Here is a 16,857-nt window from a genome sequence, read left to right as displayed (position 1 = left end):
TAGACCTTAAGAAAACCAAAGGAAATTAGATCCTAATAATCATTTGAGATGCTGCCCATATTCATGTGATTTGATATAAATGTCCTCTAATTGACTTGACCTTTGACCTTTTGTCTCAGAAACAACAGGAGGAGAACCCATCCGCCAAAGACCACCTGTCTGGAAAGATGAGTTCAGATGTAGTGCCAGGATCCAAAAATAAGGGTGGCAAGAGCTAGACCTCTAGGTAAGGACTTGACCATCAAGTACCTTAGGAGCACAGATTTCAAAAGTAGCCTACAAGACTCAACCAACTTGAAACAATGTGACTGTGATACTGCAATGCAGGCTTCTATATGTACTAGCATACTTACAATTTAGTCTGATTTAGTATCATAGTATAGGATTCTTTTGTCGTCTTCTGTGAGATTGACTGATGTATGGGTTTTTTTCAGGTTTCTAGCGCACTACATGTCCCCTGCCACATGGAGGCGCCACTAGAGGGAGCTGCTGTGAACGATGATTCTATTTTTCTAAATGGTGGAGAATGTATACTGGATGAAAAACAAACATGACCACACACACACACACACAGAGACACAGACACATGCTGTGTGCAATGCCTTTCCTGCTTGGTTTCGCACATGACAGAAGATTGTACTTGTTTTGGTTTCTTTTCTTTGAGATGAGGAGAGCAAAATAAAGAGCGAGTGAGAGAGAGAAGGCGAGAGAGAGAGTTTGTTGTAATTTATTCCTCATGAATGACAGAGCAGCTGTCCAATCCTGTGAGAAAAATAAAATGGAGGTGTTGCCCTAGCTAACAGTCTGTATTGCCCCAATGTTGCAGTGATGTTGCTTCAACATTGCTACAATGTTGGGTAATAGTGAGCGTGATCTGGGTAATAGTAAGCGTGATCTGGGTTTAGGAACAGTGTATAGTGGGTATATAGGATTGTGATGTCTTTGCAATCTAGCTGTACACAGAAAAGCATGTTTTCTATTATGTGGACAGCCAACATAAGACACTAGCGTACAGCATAGTCTTGCTTAGTTTGATGATAATACTTAGTTTACAATATTGAAATGTGTAAAAGGATTTACAGGAAGTGATCTGCTTGGTACGGATGCATCTGATAGCTCATGCAATACTATATATTTACTTTCTTGATAGATATCGCTTTACAGAAGGGTCTATATGTGTGTGTACTTTGCCTCGTAGAAGCATGTATTGGTTTCCGAAAGTGCACTTACAAGTAAACTTGGGTGGTCACTACCTCTGTAAACGGCCTTTGTTTGTATACTGTAAAACAGCCCCAAGAGCTATCACTTCTACTCAAAAAGTCCAAAGCTGGTATGACAGAATTCTACATACAGTATTTCGGTGCAGGTCTCAAACTCGAAACTTGAGAGATATTTTGGAAATGGGAATTCTAATTTAATAAAAATGTCAAAAAGAATTGGTTTGCTGTGTGTATTCAGTATTCAAGTGTCTGTAGTAACTGCTTGTGCCTCAACAACAGAAAAACAAACATTTTGAACCTAACATGGGGTAGCCTAAATGTACTTTGCCCTATAAAATGGCAATAAGAAAATGTCAAAAACAATTAATGACTAGTAGAATACACAATTGATAAGGGTAATTTGGTATAGGGAACATACTGTATATTTTGTTGCAGGACAGAGAATAATTTTAAATATATTTTAGAAAGGATTTTGCATGCAATATTAGGACAATCTTTATCTTGTGCAAAGCAGCTCCGTAGTTTGTACATTTTGTTAAGTTTTACAGCGCTGCTTCCTCTGATATTGGCTGTTTTTCAAAGTGCAACAGCCTTGGACGCTTGTAGAGTAGAATTTCAATAGATGTCAAGTGTTTGTAAACAAAACATTTGAATAAAAAAAGATGTAGCTTTACCATTTCTGTCTCATCATTCAGATTGTAAGAGATGAGTAATATAAAGTAATGGAGATTTCACATTAACATGCCTTTACAGTTACACGAACACACACTATGTTACAATCATTCAAGTATTCCAAAAATATTGCTTTCCTCCAAATATACAAAAATGAATAGTATGGGGAAGAAGTCCAACAATTTGAGGCATAAAATGTTAAATTAGTTTTATGGGGTTTCACTGCAGAGCTTGTGTCTTTGGTAACATTTACAGGACATGGAAGTCAGAAAGTGAAGAGCATCTTAATACATCTCCATTTATTAGAGTAATGACATGAATCATATTCACAAAGCTGCCATAAAGCCAGTATGTTGATGAAAGGAAGAGAGTGAGAACTAGGCTATTTCAACTAGATAATGGTGTTACAGTTCAAATATAATCAATTGAATGGTTCATAGCAAAGAGACAACGTTGCGCCATCTTGTTTCCCTCTTTCGCAGTGGAAATCATTGTGAGAAGAAAAGACGAGGAACAGCCGTGTCATAAGCATCACTAACTACATTGTGAATGTCAGGTTGAAGTTTCAATCTGTTCAATATTTTATGTAGTTGTTTTGGTCTGTCTAGTCCCCCCCAGCAATAATTGTAATTACTTTACTATAAACACTGACCAATAATATTCCATAAAATATATTATGCAAAATCATATTTCAACTAACGAATATGTTATTTTTGTGTTCTTATGTAGCTTGTACATGCTTATTTTACTATACCTGATGTTTTTACTATCCTACACACCGCTCAATTTAAAACAAATTAATATTTAGATGCTTGTGGAGAGTTAATTCATTGTATACTTGTTGAAGATTACACTAGTCTGTTGTTGGCTATAGGATGTTGTTTCCCTGGTGCTCCCATTCTCGGCCTGAGTACAAGAGAAAAACAAAAGAGAAGCTTGTCTGTCTAACGACAAAACTCTGTTAGGCGGGCATTGTGTCAAGAAGCAGTGCGGCTTGGTTGGATTGTGTTTCGGAGGATGCATGTCTTTCGATCTCTGCCTCTCCCGAGTCCGTAAGGGAGTTGCAGTGATGAGACACGAAAAAATGTTTTAAATTAAAAACATTTAAAAATAAATATTGATTTATTATTATTATTATTATTATTATTATTAATAATAATACAAATTAATGTATAACATTGAAATACACAATGATCAATTATTGCTGAGTCAATAGAGCACAAGGACATCCTTGCCGGCCGAACCCCCCCCCCCTAACCCGAACGACGCTGGGCCAGTTGTGCGCCACCACATGGGTTTCCCATGGGACAGCTTGGGAAATTCCAGAAAATTGTCATGGCTTTAGAAGCTTCTGTTAGGCTAATTGACATCATTTGAGTCAATTTGAGGTGGACCTGTGGATGTATTTCAAGGCCTACCTTCAAACTCTGCCTCTTTGCTTGACATCATGGGAAAATCAAAAGAAATCAGCCAAGACCTCAGAAAATAAATTGTAGACCTCCACAAGTCTGGTTCATCCTTGGGAGCAATTTCCAAACGCCTGAAGGTACCACGTTCATCTGTACAAACAATAGTACGCAAGTATAAACACCATGGGACCACGCAGCCGTCATACCGCTCAGGAAGGAGACGCGTTATGTCTCCTAGAGATGAACGTACATTGGTGCGAAAAGTGCACATCAGGTCTCCCGGGTGGAGCAGTGGTCTAAGGCACTGCATCGCAGTGCTAGCTGTGCCACCAGAGACTCTGGGTTCGAGCCTAGGCTCTGTCGCAGCCGGCCGCGACCGGGAGGTCCATGGGGAGACGCACAATTGGCCTAGCGTCGTCTGGGTTAGGGAGGGCTTGGCCGGTAGGGATATCCTTGTCTCATCGCGCACTAGTGACTCCTGTGGCGGGCCGGGCGCAGTGCACGCTGGACCAAGTCGCTAGGTGTACGGTGTTTCCTCCGACACATTGGCGCAGCTAGCTTCCGGGTTGGATGTGCGCTGTGTTAAGAAACAGTGCGGCTTGGTTGGGTTGTGTTTCGGAGGACGCATCGGCTCTCGACCTTCGTCTCTCCCGAACCCGTACGGGAGTAGAAGCGATGAGACAAGACAGTAACTACTACCAATTGGATAGCATGAAAATTGGGGAGAAAGAGGGGGTAAAAAAAAATACAAGTGCAAATCAATCCCAGAACAACAGCAAAGGACCTTGTGAAGATGCTGGAGGAAACCGGTACAAAAGTATCTATATCCACAGTAAAACGAGTCCTATATTGACATAACCTGAAAGCCCGCTCAGCAAGGAAGAAGTTTTTATGGCTCCAAAACCGCCATAAAAAAGCCTGACAACAGCAAACTACACGTGGGGACAAAGATGGTACTTTTTGGAGAAATATCCTCCCGTCTGATGAAACAAAAATAGAACTGTTTGGCCATAAGGACCATCGTTATGTTTAGAGGAAAAAGGGTGAGGCTTGCAAGCCAAAGAACACCATCCCAACCGTGAAGCATGGGGGTGGCAGCATTATGTTGTGGGGGTGCATTGCTGCAGGAGGGGCTGGTGCACTTCACAAAATAGATGGCATCATGAGGATGGAAATTATGTGGATATATTGAAGCAACATCTCAAGGCATAAGTCAGGTAGTTAAAGCTTGGGTCTTCCAAATGGACAATGACCCCAAGCATACTATCCAAAGTTGTGGCAAAATGTGGCCATCACAAAGCCCTGACCTCAATCCTATAGAAGATTTGTGGGCAGAACTGAAAAAGTGTGTGCGAACAAGAAGGCCTACAAACCTGACTCAGTTACACCAGCTCTGTCAGGAGGAATCGCAGTGGAATCGGTCAAAATTCACCCAACCTATTGTGGGAAGCTTGTGGAAGGCTACCCAAAACATTTGACCCAAGTTAAACAATTTAAAGGCAATGCTACCAAACACTAATTGAGTATGTAAACTTCTGACCCACCGGGAATGTGATGAAATAATTAAAAGCTGAAATAAATAATTATCTCTACTATTATTCTGACATTTCACATTCTTAAAATAAAGTGGTGATCCTTACTGACTGAAGACAGGATATTTTTAGTAAGATTAAATGTCAGGAATTGTGAAAAACGGAGTTTAAATGTATTTGGCTAAGGTGTATGTAAACTTCCGACTTCAACTGTATTTACTATGGAAACATATACAGTCAGGCCTGAAATTATTGACACCCTTGATAAATATTATCAAAAATGACTGTATAAAATATATGATTCAAATACTGAGCTATATTGTATGCTACATTTGTATATTTAATTTTTTGTAAAAAAACATAATGGGAAAGTATTGTATTATAAATCCTGGGTTTATAGTATATTATTTTATACTACTAAAATTGCACAAAGAGATTTTGTTTAACAAGTTTTTAAAAAAAAGGTAGGGGTCAAAATTATTCAAACTTATTGTGAGGATAATGACATTGGGATTGGAGAACACATTAGGGGGGATCTTAGACCATTCATCCATACAGAATCCTTCCAGATCCTTGATATCCTTCGTCTGCACTTCTGGACTGCCCTTTTCAATTCAAACCACAGGTTTTCAATGGGGTTCAAGTCCAGAGACCAAGATGCCCATTGCAAAATGTTGATTCTGTGGTCAATTAACCTTTTCTTTGTGAATTTTGATTACTGCTTGGGGTTATTGTCTTGCTAGAAGTTAACCTGCGTCCAAGTGTCATCCTCCTAGCAGAGGCCACCAGGTTTTTGGCTAAAATGTCCTGGTACTTGGTAAAGTTCATGATGCCATTGATCTCAACAAGGGCCCCAGGACCAGTGAAGGCAAAATAGCCCCATAACATCACTGATCCACCACCATATTTTACTGTATGTATGAAGCATATGCTTCTGTTTTGATATTGTATTTCCATCAACTAGGTTCAATGCTCTTGTTTTGCTTGGTGGGCAAGGGTGTTTCATGTGAGTGTATATACTGTAAGTGGGTGTTTCATGTGAGTGTATATACTGTAAGTGGGTGTTTCATGTGAGTGTATATACTGTAAGTGGGTGTTTCATGTGAGTGTATATACTGTAAGTGGGTGTTTCATGTGAGTGTATATACTGTAAGTGGGTGTTTCATGTGAGTGTATATACTGTAAGTGGGTGTTTCATGTGAGTGTATATACTGTAAGTGGGTGTTTCATGTGAGTGTATATGCTGTAAGTGGGTGTTTCATGTGAGTGTATATGCTGTAAGTGGGTGTTTCGTAAATACATGAGGGTATGAGTGGGTGTAGACATATGCAGGACTCGCGATTGCAGTGGCATATAGGGATGAAGAGGAGGAGGAAGAGGAAGCCACAGCCAGCAGCAAATGGGCCCAAATGATCAGATCACAGGATGCACTAGGGTCCATCTTTCCCACTGCAAAAGCACAAGTCAAACAGGGAACACATTTTTGTTCAGCCACATTGGATAATGGCAAATACCCAGTCAGTGTAACTTTGGTTATCCAAAACAACTCTATCAATGATGATTTAAATAATGTTGATGATGATGAAGCAAAACTTGGCAGTTGTAGATCTGGTTACCTCTATGCCTGTGGTCATTGGTGGCGTTGTCGTGTTTGTTTTAAGTGGAGTGAGGTGTGTTAGCATGGATAACTTTCAGACCGTTTAAAACTTATTTAGGCTAACTTTGGCCACAATAAACCTCTGATTGAAAAACCCCTGTTGCCATTGTTGTCTGGAACTGGATTATTCCGATCAAATTAATGTATAAAATGTAGCCCAGCTAGTTTACTCACCTGGCCCAGCAAGTCAAATTACTTCACCAAATACTTGCGCATTACTGTTGATTGATGCACAGCTGTAGACCACACTATCTCGGGCCTTTTTGAAAGCCTTCAATATCAAGATGTCTTTGTTTATCTGGTCCCCACTGAACACTTCGGAGTCAAAAATGTATGTGCTTTTCTTAATTATTGGAATTTAACGTTGCAATAAGCGTTGTCCTTCACTCGAAACCAAATCAACATGTTGCCCCTAGGTTTCGGGCTCTATCCCTTTTCTCTGTTAGAGAACTCAGTTCGAGAGTTTTTGATAGCGTTTGTGAACATAATTGAGATTCAACAAATAAATACATAAATATAAAGATGTATTTAAAAAAAGGAAATGACTGAAACGTGATCAATTATAAAACTGGGTTACAAGCTTATAGCCTAAAACCATTTTGTTCACAATAAGACAGTCTAGAGACAAACCTACAACATAAATTATTTTACCGTTCACATCGAAATTTAAATAGCAGTAGACAATGCTATTTATTACAATGGTATTGTTTGTTCCAATAAAAGTTGCCTATTTAGTCAGTTTACTACATGAATGCCAATAACGTTGTGCATATAGGCCTCCCTAGGCTAATTGTATTTCAGATTGAAAAAGCTCAAACATTATATATAGCCACACTTATGAACTAGGCCTTTTAGAGTGCATGTATTCTGGCGACGTGGAAATCCATCGATCACTGTTGTTTAAACTATCCGCCCTACATTGAAGGGAAAAACTCCATAGGCTATACCATGCTTACCTTGACAAAAGAACAGTGAAACAAGTGTCTGCAACCACTTTTGGCCCATTTTCATGTATTTTGGCACAGCAATACTTCCAAGATCTCCATCATGGTATGTACAGTAGAACCCGGTATGATGAGGAGCTCAAAACGACCTTAAACCCCGCCTCAAGTCATTTCTCATCACTGTTAAATCGAATCATTTTGCAGGAGTCTTTGCAGGAGTCATTGCAGGTGGTCTGTAAAGGCTGCTTAAGCAGAGCTCACCAATCCGCGCGGCGCCTCACAACAGGCTGGCGGCTTTGTGCACAAATTGCACGCGGTCTGTGCGCTCACCCACAGCACATTGTGGCGACAAAAACGAGGTAAAGACTAAGCCAAATACGAATGGAGTCAAACTTTCAACGGAGGGGCAATGAATGTAAGACAAGAGCAGCAGCTGCACTTTTGAGGACGAGATTCTGTGCTGCCCGGTTGATAAACATCTGTTGCAAGAATATCTGAATAATATCATCAGCAGGCCTATACTTATAAAGGCTATTATATCGAGCCTTGAGACTATTTGTTTCAAATAATGTTAACACATTTTTTAATATGTTATTTATTTGTAGTATTGCTATTATATTTGCAACAAAATGTACTTATCATGTAGAACGCCTATATCATGTCCAAATTAGGCTATAGGCCTATATTTCACTCATCTACAGCCTAAATCAGTGCATGGTGTCAAAGTTTAATAGATAGCCTAGACATTAACAGATTAGACATCTGAAATAACCCTGAAAGAGTTTCACACAGCCATAGATCCTGACATACTGTAAGATAACGTTCAAATACATTTTGTTTTGAAGGGTGAGGCTCTGCTTATAAGATTAGTTAAGGTTCCTCTCTTGTGCAAATACAATAACATTGAATCGAAATTAATTTGGATAACTATTGGATCAATTTTGATAACAATCTGACGCTATAAAGCTCATAAATAACAAGGCCTATTCATGAAAGATAGAGTGATGTGAATAAATGTTTGGTTACATCGCCCCCTAAATGCAAGAAATAGTTCACCAAAAGTACATTTTTGTCAATTATTTTCCTTTTGCAATACTTCAACCCTACCAACCCTGACTCCAAGAGCATGAGCCACTGAAGGGCAACCATTCCTGTGACTCAAATGAGATGATCTGTTGATTCAGTTTCCTCGTGCTACACAGGGCTGACTGTTCAACGGTAGCCTAGTGGTTAGAGCGTTGGACTAGTAACCGAAAGGTTGCAAGTTTAAATCCCCGAGCTGACAAGGTACAATTCTGTTGTTCTACCCCTGAACAGGCAGTTAACCCACTGTTCCTAGGCCGTCATTGAAAATAAGAATCAAACATCTCCAATCTAAAATCAAATCTAGAGTCGGCTTTCTATTCCGCAACAAAGCCTCCTTCACTCACGCCGCCAAACTTACCCTAGTAAAACTGACTATCCTACCGATCCTCGACTTCGGCAATGTCATCTACAAAATAGCTTCCAATACTCTACTCAGCAAACTGGATGCAGTTTATCACAGTGCCATCCGTTTTGTTACTAAAGCACCTTATACCACCCACCACTGCGACCTGTATGCTCTAGTCGGCTGGCCCTCGCTACATATTAGTTGCCAGACCCACTGGCTCCAGGTCATCTACAAGTCCATGCGAGGTAAAGCTCTGCCTTATCTCAGTTCACTGGTCACGATGGCAACACCCATCCGTAGCACGCGCTCCAGCAGGTGTATCTCACTGATCATCCCTAAAGCCAACACCTCATTTGGCCGCCTTTCGTTCCAGTTCTCTGCTGCCTGTGACTGGAACGAATTGCAAAAATCGCTGAAATTGGAGACTTTTATCTCCCTCACCAACAGCTGTACATAGTCTATCGGTAAATAGCCCACCCAATTTTACCTACCTCATCCCCATACTGTTTATATTTATTTACTTTTCTGCTCTTTTGCACACCAATATCTCTACCTGTACATGACCATCTGATCATTTATCACTCCAGTGTTAATCTGCAAAATTGTAATTATTCGCCTACCTCCTCATGCCTTTTGCACACAATGTATATAGACTCTCTTTTTTTTCTACTGTGTTATTGACTTGTTAATGGTTTACTCCATGTGTAACTCTGTGTTGTCTGTTCACACTGCTATGCTTTATCTTGGCCAGGTCGCAGTTGCAAATGAGAACGTGTTCTCAACTAGCCTACCTGGTTAAATAAAGGTGATTATTTTTTTTATTTTTTTAAAGAATTTGTTCTTAACTGACTTGCCTAGTTAAATAAAGGTAAAATAAATAAAACCTATATTGAGCATTATTTTTGTGGCAAGAATTTTATAGAATATTTTAACTGAAAATAACGGATTGATGTATCGATTGTTGTTTTGTATATACGTTCATAAACCCCTGTTCCCAACTATCTTGAACTTTATACGGCATAGTTGTCAAACCTCTCTACCTTCAGTGAAACTGCTCCATTTTACGATTTACACTAGTCATTTTAAGCCATGCATGGTTTTTCACTGAAGGCAGACAAACCCATGCATTTCTTTTTCTTTTTAGTAATTACTTCCATTTTTGTGGCAGAGCTGCGTGAGTTGGAATTACTTTTGTAATTGAGAACACGTCTCCATACACAATCGATAATTGCTGGTGTGACAATTTTACCGTCCTTATTTACAATGTCATTCATAAACATGATACCTTCCTTATACCTTTTTATTTATCAAAGAAACAAGGTTTTCCTCTATCAGTACATTGAAGTTTTTAATTTGCTGTAATATTTGTTCTGTCTCTTCTGGAGGTTGTAATTGGAATTGTACCCAACTCTGTATGGTTTCATTTAAAAAAGGAGGATACTTTAAACAGGGTTTCATTGTCGATCCACCGGAAACGGTTGGTTTTAATCTGTATGACAGTTAAAAAACGTTTTTTTTAAACGTTTTGAAAATTAGATGTGTCTCTCTTACTAGCCTGCTGGAAACCAGGTTTGGATTTAGATATAATTTCGGTATAATGTTGGCTTTAAGAGAGAGGTTTAATGCCTTAATATTTAATCGTTTTAACCCTCCAAACTCATCCCACTGGGCACAAATTGGTTGAATCAACGTTGTTTCCACGTTGAGCCAACGTGGCATAGACGTTGAATTGATATATCTGCCCAACGGGATGTTCCTTATATAAATATGCCACGTTTAACTTTAGCCTACTTCCATTGATGATTCAAGTCGAGGAAACGAGAATGACTCCACCTGTTGTATCGATGACTCAGCGGGGAGGATTTGAGGATGGAGGTCAAAATGATCAAGGAAACCCGCCAATGTTTTGAGACATTTACATTTTTCAAAAGGCAACTCAATTGTAGTCTAGACTCATTGTAGACTCATGTATCCACTTCATTTATCACCTTTACGCATATCAACATGGATAGGCTATTACGCTACAGTCTCACCAGCCCAATACTGGCTATTATAATCATTTATTGCCTAATTGTTGGCGTAGGCGAATGTGTCGCCCGCATTATATTAGAAGTTTGGCCACACTCTCAAAACTTAGCCAAGGACATGACAGTTTCAGCACGCTGGACAGAACCAATGACGGGTCTGTTCTACTCTTCCCTTCACTTCTACTGGTCTGTTCCAGAAAATCCGGTGTCCTTTCTCCTAATACCTCTGTTCCGGTTTGTTTCTCTTCAGTTAGCTAAGATATATAAAAAGAAGCTTCTGTACATTCGATGGAAAGAGTCCTGACTCAAAGACAGACTTACCGGAAGAGTGTAGGCTTCAGAAACCAACTCATGCGATCAGCCAAGTGACATCACCTGTGGCGCAACGCTGTAATCTATACATCCTGTAAAAGTGTGGAAACATAACTTTAGCTTCAATACACACAGTGCATTCGGAAAGTATTCAGACCCCTTGACTTTCTCCACATTTTGTTATGTTACAGCCTTATTCTAAAATGGACGAAGAAAAACAAATCCTCATCAATCTACACACAATACCCATAATGACAAACTGAAACCAGGTTTTTGACATTTTTGCAAATGTACTACAAATTAAAAACAGAAACACCATATTTACATAAGTATTCGGACCTTTTGCGATGAGACTTGAAATTGAGCTCAGGTGTATCCTGTTTCCATTGATCATCCTTGAGATGTTTCTTCAACTTGATTGGAGTCCACCTGTGGTACATTCAATTGATTGGACGTGATTTGGAAAGGCACACACCTGTCTATATAAGGTCCCACAGTTGACAATGCATGTCAGAGCAAAAACCAAACCATGAGGTCGAAGGAATTGAGCAATTGAGCAATCAAGCAATCGGGGCAGAGTGGCCTTGGTCAGGGAGGTGACCAAGAACCCGATGGTCACTCTGACAGAGCTCCAGAGTTCCTCTGTGGAGATGAGAGAACCTTCCAGAAGGACAGCCATCTCTACAGCACTCTCTACCTTTATGGTAGAGAGGCCAGACAGAAGCCACTCCTCAGTAAAAGGCACATGACAGCCCTCTTGGAGTTTGCCAAAAGGCATCTAAAGGACTCTCAGACCATGAGAAACAAGATTCTCTGGTCTGATGAAACCAATATTGAACACTTTGGCATGAATGCCAAGGGTCACATCTGAAGGAAACCTGACACCGTCCCGACTGTGAAGCATGGTGGTGGCAGCATCATGCTGTGGGGATGTTTTTCAGCGACAGGGACTGGGAGACTAGTCAGGATCGAGGGAAAGATGAACGGATTAAAGTACAGAGAGAGCCTTGATGAAAACCTGCTCAGAGCGCTCAGGACCTCAGAATGGGGCGAAGGTTCACCTTCCAACAGGACAACGACCCTAAGCACACAGCCAAGTCAACGCAGGAATGGCTCGGTGAAAGTCTCTAAATGTCCTTGAGTGGCCTGGACTTGAACCCAATCGAACATCTCTGGAGAGATCTGAAAATAGCTGTGCAGCAACGCTCCCCATCCAACCTCACAGAGCTTGAGAGGATCTGCAGAGAAGAATGGGAGAAACTCCCCAAATACAGGTGTGCCACACTTGTAGCTTCTTACCCAATAATACTTCAGGCTGTAATCACTGCTAAAGGTGCTTCAATAAAGTATTGAGTAAAGGGTCTGAATACTTATGTAAATGTATACATTTGCAACAATTTCTAAAAAAAACTGTTTTTAATTTGTCATTATGGGGTAGTGTATGTAGATTTATGAGTGAAAAAACAATTGAATCCATTTTAGAACAAGGCTGTAATGTAACAAAATGTGGTAAAAGTCAAGGGGTCTGAATACTTTCCAAATGCATTGTATCTTCAATATGAAGCAATCTTCACTCGACCTGCAGATGTGGGCGTAAAAACGCTTCCATTTGACTTTCCATTTTAGAGATGAAGTGCTCCTCTCGTCTTGTCCATGTTGCAATAACAGCGTGTGTCACTTCATACCCTTCCTTTACTTTGGAAAAGGAAAGAGCACTTTTACTTACTTTAGATTATACTATAGTAACCCAAATCTGAATGTCATCTTGTATACTGAGACAATAACTCATAACCTTTTCAGTCAGCAGGGGGGGATTGTGTTGATGTGTTCTGTAGTTAGAAGGTGGGTGTCCAGGAAGAGCCAGTCAGACAGAAACAGAGGGGCCCTGACAGTTAGCCAGTTTCCATTCCTTTGTATCGGCATTGACTCACCTAACCATCCATGGTGCTTTCTGTCTACCCCCACCTGGGCTTCCCTGTCTTAGTCACACCGAGCCCTTCTTTTACCCCAAACATTGTGTGTGTACGTGGGGGGGGATGACCGGGGGATGCCGGTGAGAAAGAGAGTTCCCTGAAACATTTAGCACCAAGCACCACATTAGACAAATGGAGAGTGTGAGTAACGTGCCATTGACATGTAGTCAGAAGAAGGCTCCCGTCATTGGAGATGCAACAATAGCAGTATTAGGATCATTTCCCCTGCCCTTATAGAGGCACTATGGATTGTGGGAAGGGAAGAGACGGAGAAGCTTCAGTTGGGTGAACTCAGCGTACAGTAAGTAGCCATGGCCGACTCGACAAACAGACAGACAGACAGACAGATTTTAAATACCTTATTTGAATCAACAAATCTCATTACAGTTGAGAAGGATTCAAGCAACTCAAAGGACACCGATATCTGGACACTTATGGACACAGAAAGCACCTCCTTCTCCAAACAACTAAGCTGCCCATGACAGCTGACACGGAGCAGTAGCTTGCTATCTGCTTTGCCTTTGTCCTATGCAGGCCTACAAAAGGACAAATACGTTCAGTCTATGTACACACGTACATGCACCTATGCAAGTATACACTCGCAGATGTGTAACCCCCCAAAAAAGTATATGGAATTGGCTATTTTTAAGACAATAGGACAGTGTGTAAGACAATAGGACAATGTGTAAGACAATAGGACAATGTGTAAGACAATAGGACAATGTGTAAGACAATAGGACAATGTGTAAGACAATAGGACAATGTGTAAGACAATAGGACAATGTGTAAGACAATAGGACAATGTGTAAGACAATAGGACAATGTGTAAGACAATAGGACAATGTGTAAGACAATAGGACAATGTGTAAGACAATAGGACAATGTGTAAGACAATAGGACAATGTGTAAGACAATAGGACAATTTGTAAGACAATAGGACCATTTGTAAGACACTAGGACAATGTGTAAGAAAATAGGACCATTTGTAAGACACTAGGAAAGTGTGTAAAACAATAGTGATCAAGTATATTATCAGTCCATTGTAAATGAACTAAGGCTACATTAGTTAAATACATTTTGCTAAGGAGTTTCTAATTGGGAATGCTGAAGCCAATGACATGAGGCCTTTCAAGATGCAGATGTCTTAACTTTATGCGTTAAGTTTAGCTAATGCTTTGTCTGTGTTTGTTTAGGACTAAAATGTCAATGTAAACTGTATACAGCACTTCATTCAAATGTTTTGTCAAATGTTTTGTCTAGCATTGTTGAATTAATCACTGTGTATAGTCAACTATATTTCAATGTTTCGTACATTACATAACCAAGCCATGGCCGAGTGATCATAGATGAAAAATGTTTGGTAAAGTATTTGACCAAATATGCACAGGGACTGTGGTGTCGGCTATATATGCACAGGGACTGTGGTGTCGGCTATATGCACAGGGACTGTGGTGTCGGCTATATGCACATAATAGGGGGAAAACCAAACAATAACTAATGTAAATAAACGTGGTTCTTGACATTGCTGTAGATTGCCCTTTGGTGTAACAATAGAAAACGTAACAGAAATGGATGTGCCCAAGTTTACTATTATGGCTACTGTCAGAAGGACAATCTACAACTGAGATTACAAATACTAAACATTATGAGACTAGAAGAACAACAATATCTTCAGCAATACTTACATACTATTTTGTGCAAAGGTTGAAACATATACTTTTCTAACTAAAATATAGTACTATTGTTTGTATCATAAAAAGCTATGTTTGGTTGTTTCATTTTCTCGTCAAATAAGAGGAAACACCATTAAATTGTCATAGACTATTTTCTCTGCTACAACCACGGCAAGCGGTACCGGAGTGCCAAGTCTAAGACCAAAATACTCCTTAACAGCTTCTACCCAAAGCCGTAAGACAGCTGAACAATTAATAAAATGGCCACCGGACTATTTACATTGACCCCCCCCCTCCATTTATTTTGTACACTGCTGCTACTCACTGTTTATTATCTATGTATAGTCACTTCACCCCTACCTACATGTACAAATTACCTCAACTAACCTGTACCCCCACACACTGACTCAGTACCGGTACCCACTGTATATATCCTTGTTATTGTTATTTTATTGTGTTACTTTTTATATTTTTTATTTATTTTAGTCTACTTGGTAAATATTTTCTTCTTCTTGAACTGCACTGTTGGTTAAGGGCTTGTAAGTAAGCATTTCACGGTAAGGTCTACACTTGTTATATTCGGCATATGTGACAAATAAAGTTTGATTTGATTTGATATCTTTCAAAAACATAAAAGAGAAGAATACTTTTAGGAGTAGTCTTGTTTTATCATATAATCCTTATTACACATTACATTCATAGGCTAATGTGTGTTTGTTGAAGTGGATATTTATAAAAGTGATATACGATATTTTTTACTATGCTCATACAGATACCATATATTAAAACATAGGATTACTTTTCAATGATAGTTTTTACTGTATATGCTTCCGTAACAATCATTGATATATTTTTTCTCAAGTGATTACTATTCTTTGTATATATCTTTTATTCTAATACATGTTCAGTACATCTCTCTTTAGGATAACCAAATACCATTCCAGATAGATGTATTGGCTGTTGTGAACATGTGCACTAAATTGGAACATGTTGATGTGCAGAGCAAGAACATAGGATGCTTGATTTAGGGCAAGTGAAATGAGTAATGTTAATTTGATAGTACTGTTTCCACTGGTGTTTACCAGGACTGTAAAATAAAGTGTTTTCCTATGTATTTAGTATAGTATCAATGGGTACTTTTGTTCTGTTACCTGTGACAAAGAAACATCGTTTGTCAACCATAGGCTACCAAATACATAGTGATGCTTTTTCAATGAATCTTTAAAAAAAACTATGTGTAGGGTAACGTGGGGTAACTAGTGCTGTGTAAGGTGCCTCGCGACAAACCATGTCCAAGTCATCGTAAAGTATAAAAGATAACTGTGTAACTCGATTAATTTACTTGTAGATGATTTGGTAAATGCTAGTTTAGGCACCATTCACTTGCATTGGATTGCCAGGTGGGCAAGATGCCCCATTGGAGGGGGGAGGCAGTTACCCCCAACATTCTCACCTTAGTGAGATCTACTGCTTTATTAAAAACTGATAAAAATGTGTATCTCTAAACAAGTGGATTATTTATATTTAGGCTCCCCTAATGGTATATACTGTATCTATACACAAGTTTATAGATCTAACTTAATCAGAGTAATATATATATAATCAGAGTAATATATATATATATATATATATATATATATATATATATATATATACGGAGACTTGATTACACACAGGTGGATTGTATTTATCATCATTAGTCATTTAGGTCAACATTGGATTTCTGGAGAGAGTTTGCTGCACTGAAAGTAAAGGGGCTGGATAATTTTGCACGCCCAATTTTTCAGTTTTTGATTTGTTAAAAAGTTTGAAATATCCAATAAATGTTGTTCCACTTCATGATTGTGTCCCACTTGTTGTTGATTCTTCACAAAAAATACAGTTTTATATCTTTATGTTTGAAGCCTGAAATGTGGAAAAAGGTCTTCAAGGGGGCCGAATACTTTCGCAAGAAGGCACTGTATGAAATATTTGATAAATTTACCTGAATTGTTTAAGTGACTTAA

The 16,857-nt window shown here is 39.3% G+C and overlaps 1 protein-coding gene and 1 pseudogene across 27 annotated transcripts in view; one reads left to right on the top strand and one right to left on the bottom strand.

The window, feature by feature from the left end:
- The window catches only part of LOC118389024 (calpastatin-like), a 64,100-nt gene extending 62,664 nt beyond the window's left edge, over nt 1–1,436 (top strand). For all 27 annotated transcript variants that reach the window (XM_052527337.1, XM_052527327.1, XM_052527338.1 and 24 more), the window contains 2 exons: nt 120–226; nt 435–1,436. In XM_052527337.1, the coding sequence (XP_052383297.1) occupies nt 120–218 (99 nt within the window). In that variant the 3' untranslated portion in view covers nt 219–226; nt 435–1,436. The remainder of the gene's footprint in view (nt 1–119; nt 227–434) is intronic.
- A 1,795-nt stretch (nt 1,437–3,231) lies between these two features.
- LOC118389555 (T-cell surface glycoprotein CD8 alpha chain-like) lies at nt 3,232–7,501 on the bottom strand (annotated as a pseudogene).
- Nucleotides 7,502–16,857: the final 9,356 nt, after the last annotated feature.

This window comes from Oncorhynchus keta, chromosome 10 (genome assembly GCF_023373465.1).
Source record: "Oncorhynchus keta strain PuntledgeMale-10-30-2019 chromosome 10, Oket_V2, whole genome shotgun sequence".
NCBI classification, from domain to species: Eukaryota; Metazoa; Chordata; class Actinopteri; order Salmoniformes; family Salmonidae; genus Oncorhynchus; species Oncorhynchus keta.
The sequence above is the reverse complement of the archived record's forward strand: the minus strand, read 5'-3'. Positions and strand labels throughout refer to the sequence as shown.